We start from the raw sequence: 12,348 nt of genomic DNA, 5'->3' as shown, positions 1-12,348 counted from the left end.
TGGGGAGCACAAACGGGGTCATGGAGAGAAACGCAGACAGACAGAGCCAGGAAAAACAGGGAGGTGGGAAGGAGAAAGAAGGGAGAGAACAGTGTGGGCGGGGGTGGGAGGAGGGAAGGAGAAAGAAGGGAGAGAACAGTGTGGGCGGGGGTGGGAGGAGGGAAGAGACAGGTGTCCGTGGGGGGGCGGGGGCAGTAGGGAAGGAGAGGGACAATACAGACGCAGAAGGAAAAGGAGTAAGAGCAGAAGAGAGAGATGTACAAAAACAAAAACAGAAATGGGTCTGGTTACTGCCCTGGTGGGTGCTGTTGGCCTGGCCCGGCCCCGGGGCCCCTTGACAGCACCCACAGGAGGCTGGGCCACTCGGCGGGAAGGGAGGGGGTGAGCCTGCTTCTCCTGGGACAGTAGGCTTGGTGACTGCAGGCCAGCAGAGGCCCTGCCTTGCTCCCCGGGCCAGGCCAGACCTTGGGACAGGGGTGGCTGGGGGATGGGGGAGGGACCTCCTGCCACGTGACACAGCCTCACAGCATGGAGCACAGGGCTTGGCATGCGGCATGCAGTCAATGAAAGACAAAAGGACAGCCAGACAGATGGACGGAAGAAAGATGGCAGGGCGGGGAGAAGCAGAGCGGCGGGTGCCACGCCAGGGGCGGACGCTGGGCGGTGGAAAGCAGATGGGCCCAGAGCTGAAGGCCTCATCCACCCCGTGTGCCCAGCACACCCCCCAGTCTTAGCGGCAGAGTCCCGCAGAGGATGGCAGACAGGAAGTAATCACACAGTAGGTGCTCGCTCGGGAGACGCTCGCAAAGAAGCCAGTTCTTGACACATGAGAGGCAGCCACAACCAGAGAGGCCCCGACACACAGTAGGTGCTCACAGGCAGCCTAGGGCCAGGCGCGCAGAAGAAGGGGCTCACAGAGAACACGCTCACACCACAGCTCGCTTCCTGACACGCAACGAAATTTCCCCGGTCTCCAGGGCTTAGCATGGACCGTGTGCTCAGTCAGGAGTCAGGAGCCCGTCTCCTGATGCATAGTAGGTTCTCACACAAGAGCCCAGGGACGGGCATCCAGTGGACACTTACAGAGCTGATGCCCACACAGCCGCCCAGGAACGGACACACAGTAAGTACTCACAGACACTCAGGCTCAGGCCCACGGTAGTAGCTCACACAGTACACGTCCACACAGCAACCGGGTCCTGACACAACAGGAGCTCGCAGAGCAGCCCAAGTCCTGACACACAGTAAGTACCCACCAGCATCTCAGGGCCAGGCACACGGCAGGCGCTCACACAGAAATCCAGGTCCTGACACACAGTGCGTGCCCACAGCCTGACACACAGTAGTGCTCCCGCAACCCAAGGCTTGACAGTAGGTGCCCCCAAAGCAGCCCCATTCCCAGCACATGATAGACAGTACGTGCTCAGTAAGGAATGTCATACAGAGGTAGCCCCAGAGTAGACCCGCAGAAAGTCACCTGAATAAGGGACCAGGAGGGGGGATGGGCTGAGGAGCTGGAAGGGGGCTGCAGGCTCTCAGCACCCCACTGTCGTGGCCTGGACATTGGACCCCCATGGGGAGCAGTGGCTGGACTCAGTCTAGAACCCAGGATGGGCACTCAGCGGGGCAATGGTGGGGGTGCAGGGCAGGCCCCAGAGGTGGGGGAGAGCTGAGGCCTGCTGGGGGAGGGCACTCACTATTCCAGCTGCCTTGGCCAGGTCGGGGTTGTTGGGGGCAAAGCTCCCGCTGTGGCTGGTGGACACGGTGTTGGGCTTCTTGTTGCTTAGTCCCATGGCATCCATGGACTGGCTGCGGCTTCGGATGGCCCGCTGTGAAGGTGGGGTGGGAGTGGAGGAGGCACAGACTTTGAGGTCCCCCCTCCCCCCAGGAAACCCAGGAGCCCAGGCATCTGGTCCCTCACCACCAGTGCCACTCCAGGTAACCTGAGGAAGTCTCTGCCTGGGAGGCCATAGGAGGGGCAAGCCCACATGTCGCCTAAGGATAGTTCGGGCCTTGGCTCTGCCACCAGCTTGCTGGGTGATGTTGGACCAGCCACCGCACCTCTCTGAGCCTCCTAGACTCTCACATGGCTGTTGTAAGGACTGCAGAGGATGCTGGAGCAAGACCAGAGCGTGCACAGAGAACCCTCCAGAAACCTCAGTTTTCTGCTCTTAGGGTCCTGTAGGTCTTTCTCTCCTACTTTCTTTTCTTTCCTCCCTCTTGCCTTCCTTGCTTTTCTTGGCCAGTCTGTACTGAACGTTTCCTGTGGGGCCGGGCACTTTACGTTCACTCAGTCAATCCACCCTACGAGGTAGGCACTGTTACCATGCCAATTTTACACGTACGAGACAAGCCTGGAACCCATATTCCAAATCACACAACCTTAACTGTGGGTTCTGCTGCCTCTGAGAAATTCTTTTACTTAATCCAGGTCTACTGTCCAGCACCTACCAGAGATGGGGGGCCTCCGACCCCATCCTCCTCAAGACACCCCAGAGCCATTTTCACCCCCAATTCCCTGTCTCCAATGGGCACAGGCACGGCTCTCCTTTGGCTCCTTTCTCAAAGACGGTCTGCTCGCCCAAGTCCAGGGCAGGCCAGGGCAGCTGGACCAATCCCCTTATGCAAACCCATTGCAAACCTACATCTCCAGCTTTGCTGCCTGCCCTGGGCTGAGGGTGAGGCCCAGCCTGCCTGGTGGGGCACCTGGAGGGTGGGTAGTTTCCCTCCCGTGAATGAAGGAGAAAGTGGCAAGGAAGCCACCGCCTGGGCACCTGCAGCTGGGGGGGAATCCAGAACCTAAGGGGGAAAGAGGAGCTCCCCGCTCCTCTACCTCTTACTTTGGACAGCAACTGCTTAGGGAGACGGGCAGGGTTTTGCATTTTGCTTTTGAACTTATATCGCACAAATATAACTCCTTCACAAATAATTTTCAACAGTTGTAGGAGGTAAACTGCCACCACCCTACCCAGTAGATAAAGAAACGGCTCAATGGGAAGACCATGCAACTTTTGATCACGGGGCCATAAGTTTGAGCCCCATATTGAGTGTAGAGATTATTTAAATAAAACTTAATAAAACAAAAGAAAGAAACTGAGGCTCAGAGGATGCTCAAGCTGGTGAGTGGCAGAACTGGGAACCAGGACTTCACCAAACCAGAGACAGCCAGGTCAGAGGGTCACACAGGTCTGAGGTCACACAGGCCAGGTCCCTCTCCTATGGCCACTCAGGTCACAGACTGCACCTCAGACTTTCCCTCTGAGGACAGACACCTCCTTCTCCCTTTTCTGCTTGCTGACCTGGCAGCCACCACCAGAGGCACCTGGTTCCACCCAGAAGGCTCCACCTTCGCAGAACTCCCAAGTAGACTCCACCCCCAAGCCTAGGCTCCGCCTCCAATCATTAACTCCTCCCAAGTCAGAGCCCCACCCTAAAACCTAGGTCCTCCCCTGAAGCTCACTCCACCCAGGTACTTGCCACCTAGCTCCCAACTCATCTCATGCCTGTTTATTAACTCCGTCCCGACCCCACCCCCTCGCCTCCACCCCCCAATGCGAGCCCGCCTCTGGCCACACCCCCTCGCCTTGCTCATAACCCCGCCCCTGACCCCACCCCGGCTAGATCCTGGCCCGACCCCACCCCACTGCGAGCCCGCCTCCGGCCACACCCCCACGCCTTGCCCGTAACCCCGCCCCCGATTCCACCCTGGACACGCCCCCGCCCCTCCGCTCCAGGTAGACCCTGGCTCTTCACCTTAAAAGACTCGAAGAAGCCGCCTCCGCCGCCGCCGTTCTCCATCTTGTCCTCGTCACCGCCCAGGCCCATCATGGACTGGCTGTGGATGTGCAGTTCCTCATAGAGCGTCTCCAGGAGGGCGGCGCGTGTCCGCTCCTGTGGGCCAGGTGGGGGCCATCAGGAGAGAGCGCAGTGATCAGCCCTTCGTTCCTCAATTAGAATCCCGTCCGCCTTCTCCGAGTGAGTAGGGGGTGAGCCTGGGTTCTGGGAGCCTATGCTGTCTTCCCCTGGGCCCCTCCGCAGCTCCGGCAGCCCCCAGGGCTCCTCCCGTCCCGAACCCCAGTTTTCCCCCTCCCGCACGGTGTCCTCTGTACGGGCGCCTCCTGGGACATTCCTCACATATTCCTAGAAATTCCCTACTCCCTCTCCCCTGACCCTAGCCCTGCTCACGTGTAAATCCGCCCCCACCCCAGACAGCTCTCCCTCAGGCCAAAGTCTGAAGGTGGCATTTCCCTCCCCAGGGGCAGGGCTGACATCCCAGGTTAGGGGGAGGGGTTCAGCCCAACAGCCCATCCTCACCTCCAGTTTGGCAAACTTCTCTGCCTTGTAGCAGGCATATTCAGCATTGATCAGCTTTGTCAGCAGAAATTCCTGGAACTCGGGCCCCTGGGAGCCCCCAGTGTGGAGAGGAGAATGGTGCTCAGATGAACACAGAGGCAAGGGGCTGGACCCCAGTGACTCAGGGGCTGGAGTCCTTGAGCTGTGCCTTGCTGGGGCCCTGGGGTCGTTCTCTTCACTCCCAAAGGGCGCTCCTTGGCCTCGGTACCTGTGAGGGTTCCCTGTGCCCTTCATGGTCGCCCACCCCTCGGGAGAGGAAACTTCACAGTTGTAAGGAGCTGGCTGGGGTCTCCTATGCCTCAGTCTGGGGGAGAAGTGAAGCAAGGGCCTGACAGGTAAGAAAGAGAAACGTGTGCCCCGTTCCCAGATATTTTAGAAGAAAGAAGACTGTAATTGTCAAAAAGATAATAGCTATTAGGAAAGGCCACAGAGTCTCCCATGAGAAATCTAAAACAATGGTGCACTTTGTTCTATGGCTTTGTAAGTGAAGATCACTTTGAACGAAAAGCCAGGCCCCAGTTACATGGTTAGGGGAGCCCAGCTGGCCTGGCACATGGTGGGGCTTCAGGACCACTTATAGCAGAAGGTGTGCCCCCTTCAGTCCCCACCCATCTCGTCCTGCTCTCTCCATGATAGGGGCTGGGGGCTGCCCCTCACCTTCCTGAACACAGCGGGGTCCGGGAGGGGGGGCCCAAAGAAGGGCACGTCGTCTCTAGCAGTGACAGAGACCTGGAAGGGAGAGCAGCAGTTGCTGTGGAGTCCGCACCCCAGCCAGAGACCCCTAATTCATCCCAGGCCTGCCCCTTGCTGGGGAAGGTTCAGTAACTGCTGATTGGGCCAGTGAACCCCAGGATTTCAGCTCCTCCATCCTCGGTCCCGAATCTGAGTGGTGAGAAGAGGTTGAGGATCTCAGGGGTCATGAGGATAGTAAAGGCCAAGGAGATTAAAGGGTGGAGAAGGGTAACCAGCTCCGTGGAGGGGGATAACCCAGGGGAGGGCAGAGAAGGCAGGCTGGGACTCCTTCATCAACAGAGCAAGAGGGGGACTCAGAGCCCTCTGGACCGTCTCAGTGACTCCGGGCGGGGCTGGGCCTGGGGCTGCGGCTAATCGGCGTCATCACCCACCTTGTAGAGCGGGCCATCCGGCCCCCCGCCCTCGGCCTGTACCACCACATAGGCATGTAGGAAGTTGGATGCAATCATGTCAGGCACAAAGGGTGTGTTCTCGTCCTGGAAGACGACAGCGACAATGTCGTTCCCGATGTGCCGCTTCCGCTGCAACTGAGCACAGGGCCACAGGCCTTGACCACCTGGATAGAGAGGGGCTCGCCGGGCGCAGGGGAGGGTGGGGAGGGTGCCTGCAGGTCGGCCGGAGGGTTTGGGGTAGGCAGAGGGTATGTCTGAGGATCCGCTTCTCTCCCCAAAAAATGTCAGGAGAAACTTGGCTTCAAATTATTTTAGTTTGCTTGGAATCCTGTGACTGATGAGGAAATGGAGACTGACAGAGAAGGGGCTTGTGAGGCCCCGCGGTGAGTGAGAGGACCCCAACCCAGGGCTCCTGGGCCCCAGGCTCTACCTCGCAGCCCTCCTTCTGTCTCAGTACCCCAAACACAACCCCTCATGAACAAACAGGTTCCACTCAGAGTATACATTCCTGGTGCTGAGATGAACACAGGATCCTCTCAGAAGAAACTTGAAAGATACTAAACAGAAATACTTCCATTTTTCTCACACTACCCTTTTATCTCCCTGGGGTGGCAGCATCAGGTCAAGTGGACCTCCCTGCAGGAAGTTTGGGACAGGTGACAAATTTCGGAGTTCAGCTCCCAGACTACGCCCTGCACTTCCTCGCCTCCAGGCCTCTGCAGGACGTGGAAGCCATTTTATCCACCTGGAATATACCCCCTCCTTCTCCCAGCTCCTCTGTGGCCTAGAGATCATTTTATCTTAAAAGCTTTTCTTGACTCCTACCTCTGCCAAGTTTAAGTAACCCCATGTGACCCCACAATGCCTCTCCCTCCCTGTAAAAACACTAACTCCCATTTATTGAGCTCTTGTCATGTACCAGATACTGTTCTAGCCGCGTGGTATGCATTCCCTCCTGAACGCTCACCTGTGAGGTCAGTGCCATTACCATCCGCACGGCATGGATGTGGAAACAGGCTTTCCCAACACTACAGCAGTGTCACCCTGCCCCCACTAGGGCCCACAAGTCGGGGGAAGGGATCGTTTCCATGTCTATACCCCAAGGCCCCTGAACCTGGTGTGGTGAACACTGAACAGACAGGTGGATGGGGGGACAGGGGGACAGGTGGGAAGCAGGTGGGTGGGTGCCCAGGCTACCTGCTGGGCGTCCCCTTCTGTGTAGGGCAGCTTGGTGGACACGTGAAACATGATCTCCTTGTTGCGGAAGTTGCAGTACACAGACTCAGTCCCCGTCTGCCCGTGGGTCACGTCCAGGCCTCCTCGGAACCTACCCCGGGCCCCCCAGGCCAAGGCTCAGTCTCCAGTCCCAGCCAGGCCTCCATCGGGCCAGGACAGGGACTCCCTCCCCGCCCCAGGGCATGGGTCCAATTAAGCGATGCTCTTCCCACCTAATGCTCACCCTTTAAAGTCCTGCAGTTTGACTTTCTGGCCCAGAAATTCGAGAAACTCCACGAAGGCGGGGCTTTCCTCATTGGTGCTGAAGAGCTCTTCCTCAGAGGTCTGGGGACACAGGGAGGGCAGAGGTCACCGAGCTCGCACTCCTGAGCTGCTGCTGCCCCCAGCTCCCAACTCACACCTAGAGCAGGCCGGGAGGAGGACCTCCGTGTCCCCTCCCTCCACCCTGCCCCGAGCTCCTAGAAAGCACAGTCCCTGGGCAGGCGGCCTCGCTGGCAAAGGTCTAAGGCCCCAGGTCCACGGCCAGCAGGGTGGGGAAGCCTGGAGGAGGAAGTGAGCGCACCTGCCCAAGCTTCTGATAAATGACTCCAAACTTGAAGTTATTGCTGATGACATGCTCGTCAAAGGTGACGATGAGCCGGGAAGCCTGCGGGGGAGAGGGCCGGGGGTGAGATGGCCGCTTTTCCAACCTGCCACCACGTCCCGCTCTGACTCCATGCCGAGCATGGTGGGGCTGGGTACTCTACCCGGGTCCTCTCACTGAACCTTCATGACAAGCCCATGAGGGAGACACTGCTGCTGTCCTCATTTTACAGACAAAGAAACCAAGGTTCGGAGAGGTTAAGGAACTTGTGATTTGCCTAAGGTAAGCCGCTTGCAAGTGGCAGAGCTAGGACCCGAACTCACGACCAAAGCTTCAGCTCACTGCTCTGGAGTCTTGCCCACAGGCTCCCACCCGAGTCCACTCTGTAATACCCAACTTTGTCCTTGGCTCCTTTGTAAACCCACAGCCTCGTTCTAGAATGCGACTAGTCCCACCAGCTTGCTGTGGGGCCTGGAGACGTTCTCCTCCCCTCGGGTTTCTGTTGCCTCTTTTGTACCTGAGAGCTAACATTTGATTTCCAAGGCCCCTTCCTTTGGGGAAACTTTGCTGGACCACAGCACCCCTCAGGGTCCTCATCTCATTCCAGAACTCAGTCAGAGCCACGAGGGCTGACATGTCTTTCAGGGTCACCTCTTCCAGGAAGCACTCCTGTCTCACTATAGACAAGCCCAATCTTTACCCCACGTGGCCACAGGGCCTCAAAGGCAGCGCCAGAGCGGGGAGCATAGCCGCTATCGGTGGGGCAGCATTTGTGAAGGCGCCTGTGTTATTCCCTCTCCCCATGTCCCCTTGGGTCAAAAGGCAAGGCCACCAGAATTCCCTGGCTCAGGAGCAGTGACTGCCCTTGGGAGGGGCCCCAAATGGCATTGAGAGCTCCGGGATATGAGGCTTTGCCTCCAGGGCGGACAACACTGAGGTTAAAGGCGGGCCCCCTTCCTCTGCTGGGCATCGCCAGATAAGGCACTGGGCCACTCTGGGCCTCTGCTTCCTGTCCTGCAAAAGCAGACTTTGCACAGTTGTGTGGATTCAATGAGAGAACCTGGGGGGGACTACCCTGCACACAACAGGTGCCCCATAAGTGCTCAGTTCCCTAGTCAGCCACCCAGCCGAGTGAGTGGGGCCCAGATACAGCCGTACCTTGGGGTAGAGCACAGGGTAAAACCGGTCCACGTTCACATCTTCACACACCAGCTGCAGGTAGAAGGGAGGGGCTGGGGGGAGGGGCTCTGGGCCTCTGGGCCTCTGGGGCCACCATCTGGGAAGGACCGCAGCCGAACAGAGAGGGAGCAGCCACAGAGAGGGAGCAGCCAAGTCTGCTGCCAGACTGGGGGCTCATTGCTGCTCAGGATGGGGTGAAGAAAACCGGGGTCCCTGTATCCGAAGGTGCTCTAAAGTGACCGAAAAGCACACGGGCCGGGGACAGGAGCCCAAACCACAGAGCCACATGCCAGCGTCATGGGACACAGGGGAGGTGGGACCTCAGAGACAGGACTGCAGCAGGCAGGGCTTGGACATGGGGCTCAAGAGGACAGTGCACTGGCAAAGCTGCACCTGGCTGTGTGCCCCCTTGGGGTGCCCAAACAGGCCTCACCTTTGCCATCTGGACCACATTGGGGAACTCAGTGAGGCAGGAGATGGGGATGACATCATGGTGTGTCCGGCACTTGGTCCTGGGAGGAGAAAGCCCACACTGAGGGGCTAGGCAGAGGAGACAGAGATGGAAGAGCCCCTCTGCACAGTCAGCCCGGAGGGGATATATTCCAGGGAGAGGGAGGACCAGAGGTGATGATGGGGCCTGGCCTGGCTCGGGGGCTGGTTTGCGGAGCAAACTCAGGCAACTCCCTGGCCTCACTGGGCCTTGATGAGAAGAGTGGGTTCAATGAGATGGGCTTCTAGGCTGTAAGGCCCCAGCTCTTCCTGCTGTCGCCGGGTCCCCTTGGCCCACCCTCACCTGAGCAGTAGCCGGAGATGTTCTTGGTCCCCAATGACGTCATACTTCAGCGAGAAGACAAGGTGGCCCAGGGCAGTGTCCAGTGAGTAGTAATTGAAATGCTCCTGTGGTGGGAGGCGGGGGCCGGGAGAGAGGGTAGAGCTGAGCTTGGGGCTTCCAGAAACCAGGCCAGAAAGCCAGCTCACTCCCAGATGGGGGTCCTTCACCAAGCAGCAGGTGTCGTGAGTGATGGCAGACTCGGTATCAGATAGACCTGTGTTCAAATCCCCGCTCTGCTACTTGCCAGCTGGGCAGCCTAAGAAGGTCACTTTGCCTCTCTGTGCCTCAGTTTCCCACTCTGAATAATGGGAGGCCAACTGCCTTGTAGGACGGCGCAGGGACTGAAGAGATAAACAGCCTTGCAGAGTGTAGGTGTTCACTGCACGTTTGTAGTTACTTTGGCTGTCTGGGCCCTCATCTGAGTCAGAACTACATTTGTACCTGCATACCTGTCTCCCAGCCCTTGCTCTTCTCAGACTGGGCACACAGTAGGTGCTCTATAAAAGTCTTCTGACTGATTGCTCAGCTTGTGGATCTGTGGTCCCTGAAGCCAGGGCCCGTGAGAAACAGGAAGTGAAACATCTCATAAACACACTGGGCGGCTGACCCGGCAGGTTCCCACCCTCCTTCCTCACCTGGAGGAGCCACAGGGTTGGGAAGAAAAACCACAGCGGGACTGAGGGGGAGCTGCGACAGGAATGGTCCCCCCAGAGGGGAGCCCAGGCCTGGCACCTCCGCACGGGGAAGTCCTGAGGTCAATGGCAGGCCCAGAACACCAAGATATTTCTCCCCAGCCTGGCTCTGCGCCCCCTGCTGGCCCTGGCCCTGGGAGTGGTTCTGGCTCCTGGCCACACCCGCCACAGGAGTCATCCCGAAGTTAAGTCCTGTTGAAACAGGAACACCTGTGCTCAGAGGACAGGTGGAGAAAGGGGCAGGGGATGTGCCCCCACAAACCCGCAGCTCGGGGACAATCTGGGTTGACCTGGAGCTGAAAGTCCCCCTGAGCCCTGGCCGGGCACAGAGTGATGGAAACCCCCAAATGCTTGGCACCAACTGCAGACGGAGTGGCAGGCACTTGGCAAAGGGCCACACTGAGGTCTTCAAGTCCCTTGAGCTGGAAGCATGACCCCTCCCAGCGCCCTTTAATGGAACGTCAGCCGGAGCTAGGTCCAGTTCCTAGCTCGATAATTGTGTGACCTTGACCAAGACGCTTGACCTCTATGAGCCTCAGTTTTCCTCTTCTGTAAAAACTGGGATGATCCTGATCTCACAGAGTAATTAGGAAGCTGTAGTAACAGCAAACACTGATTAAGTACTCACTCTGTGCCCAGCGTGAGTGAGCTTTACACATGCTTCTACGAGCCACGTTCTTATGGATGAGGAAACAGGCTCAGGGAGGTTAAGTAACTTACCTAAGGTCACACCGTCAAGAAATGGAAGAGCCCAGATGCACACACAGGCCATGAGACCCCAGAGCCCACATCTCTCCCCACCACCTGGGCTGCAAACTGGCACAGAGAACAGCATCTGGCATGGAGCCAGACACACACGATCCCAGCGTGTGACCTCCCTCCAGCCCCCAGAGTCTCACCCGCTGACTCTGACAAGCTGTCACCGGGCAGGACCCCTGCTCTGGAGGTGGAGATGCGACAAGGGTTTGCATCGGTCCATGGCACTGTTCTTCCAGCCCTGATCTGAGGGTGGGGTCTGGGTCTGTTCCCTTTGCTGCTGCATACCTGGTACCCTGAACAGGGCTGGGCACACAGCTGGTGCTCATTACTTGCCAACAACATTGACTGAGGCCTCCCTTTATGCCTGACACCATTTTAAACACCTTGCAAACACTGCTGTCGTTAAGGCTTTACAGCAACCCCATGAGGTGGGTGTCACCACCATCTCCGTTTTTATGGACAAGGAGACAGAGGCATGGGGGAGGGGGTGTTTGGTAAGTGACTTGCCCAATGTCTCATGTAGCGAGTGACAGAGCCAGGGTCACGCCGTGGTGCCGCCTCTGCTGCTAACTATGGCACCATGCTGCCTTTTGCAATGCATGTTTGTTGAATGAATGTGTGAAGCCACCACAAATGTTTTGAGACCCGGGACTCGGGGACTAACACCCAGCCCCAGCTCATGGGTTTGGCTGCCTCCCAGGCCCGGCACCATCACCAGTGGGCTACCCACCTTGCCAAGAAAGTGCTTCCTGTAGATGCGGGCTGTGGGGTTACACTCGAGCTTCACCTTGGTCGTGGGTGACTGTAGCGGCTCCGTCTCCGGGATGCTGGTGATTTCGTGGTTGGTGCCTTCGATCCAGTAGCCCCCGAACTGGGGCAACAGGATGAGGGGGAAAGGTCCTTCTCGCCCTAGGACCTGAAAGGGGACTCGGGTAAAAACCACCCACACTGCACCCTACCAGGGCCCCGGGACACCGCCCCCCCCAACTCAGACTGGGCCCCTTCTGCCATGGCTCAGGAGTGCCAGGGAACGAGCCAGAGCTTATGTGGACCCCAGGGCTTACATCCACCCCCCTCAGCAGACGTGCTCCAGCCCCTCTCGTCCTACTACAGGCACAGACCCAGGGCGCATGGGGTTCCAGTCTCCAAGGATGAGGACTTGGGGGAAGGTAGTGCTGGGAGCATGACCTTGGCCGAGAGGCTGGAAGATCTGGATTAGAGGTCTAAGGGTTCATAGGAGTTCTAAACACTTGGGCCAGTAAGCTGAGGCTCTGGTGCCCACAGCAAGGCCTGTGATCAGGCTCCTGGCAGGGAGGAGGACCTGAGAATCCAGACTCCCTTCGTGGGCACCTCTGGACCCCAAGCAGGGATGGGCTCAGAGGGGCGAGCCTGTTACCTCGTGGACGCTCGGGTAGGGAATGTAGTCCTCCTCCGTCTACAAAACACAAACAGGGCAGAGACCCAGCTGGGGTGGGGTCTTTACCCTTGACTCACCTCCAGTCTCTCCAGAATGCTCCATCATTCAGCCAGCCATCTGGGCTGGGAGTGTGGATGGGGCCGGGGCATCTC

At 58.3% G+C, this 12,348-nt stretch overlaps 1 protein-coding gene across 2 annotated transcripts in view; it reads right to left on the bottom strand.

Annotated features, from left to right (window-relative positions):
- The window catches only part of LOC111154661 (RAP1 GTPase activating protein), a 47,875-nt gene that overhangs the window by 7,386 nt on the left and 28,141 nt on the right, over nucleotides 1-12,348 (bottom strand). For both annotated transcript variants that reach the window (XM_022514455.1, XM_022514454.1), the window contains 13 exons: nucleotides 12,176-12,214; nucleotides 11,510-11,695; nucleotides 9,290-9,393; nucleotides 8,930-9,008; nucleotides 8,476-8,529; nucleotides 7,297-7,380; nucleotides 6,958-7,058; nucleotides 6,696-6,825; nucleotides 5,478-5,633; nucleotides 5,011-5,082; nucleotides 4,315-4,401; nucleotides 3,754-3,891; nucleotides 1,698-1,829 (listed from right to left, as the gene is read on the bottom strand). In XM_022514455.1, coding sequence (XP_022370163.1) covers nucleotides 1,698-1,829; nucleotides 3,754-3,891; nucleotides 4,315-4,401; nucleotides 5,011-5,082; nucleotides 5,478-5,633; nucleotides 6,696-6,825; nucleotides 6,958-7,058; nucleotides 7,297-7,380; nucleotides 8,476-8,529; nucleotides 8,930-9,008; nucleotides 9,290-9,393; nucleotides 11,510-11,695; nucleotides 12,176-12,214 — 1,362 coding nt within the window. The remainder of the gene's footprint in view (nucleotides 1-1,697; nucleotides 1,830-3,753; nucleotides 3,892-4,314; nucleotides 4,402-5,010; nucleotides 5,083-5,477; nucleotides 5,634-6,695; nucleotides 6,826-6,957; nucleotides 7,059-7,296; nucleotides 7,381-8,475; nucleotides 8,530-8,929; nucleotides 9,009-9,289; nucleotides 9,394-11,509; nucleotides 11,696-12,175; nucleotides 12,215-12,348) is intronic.

Source organism: Enhydra lutris, unplaced genomic scaffold, assembly GCF_002288905.1.
Source record: "Enhydra lutris kenyoni isolate GAN:26980312 unplaced genomic scaffold, ASM228890v2 scaffoldscaffold38, whole genome shotgun sequence".
NCBI lineage: Eukaryota > Metazoa > Chordata > Mammalia > Carnivora > Mustelidae > Enhydra > Enhydra lutris.
This window is presented reverse-complemented; position numbering and strand designations above follow the sequence as displayed.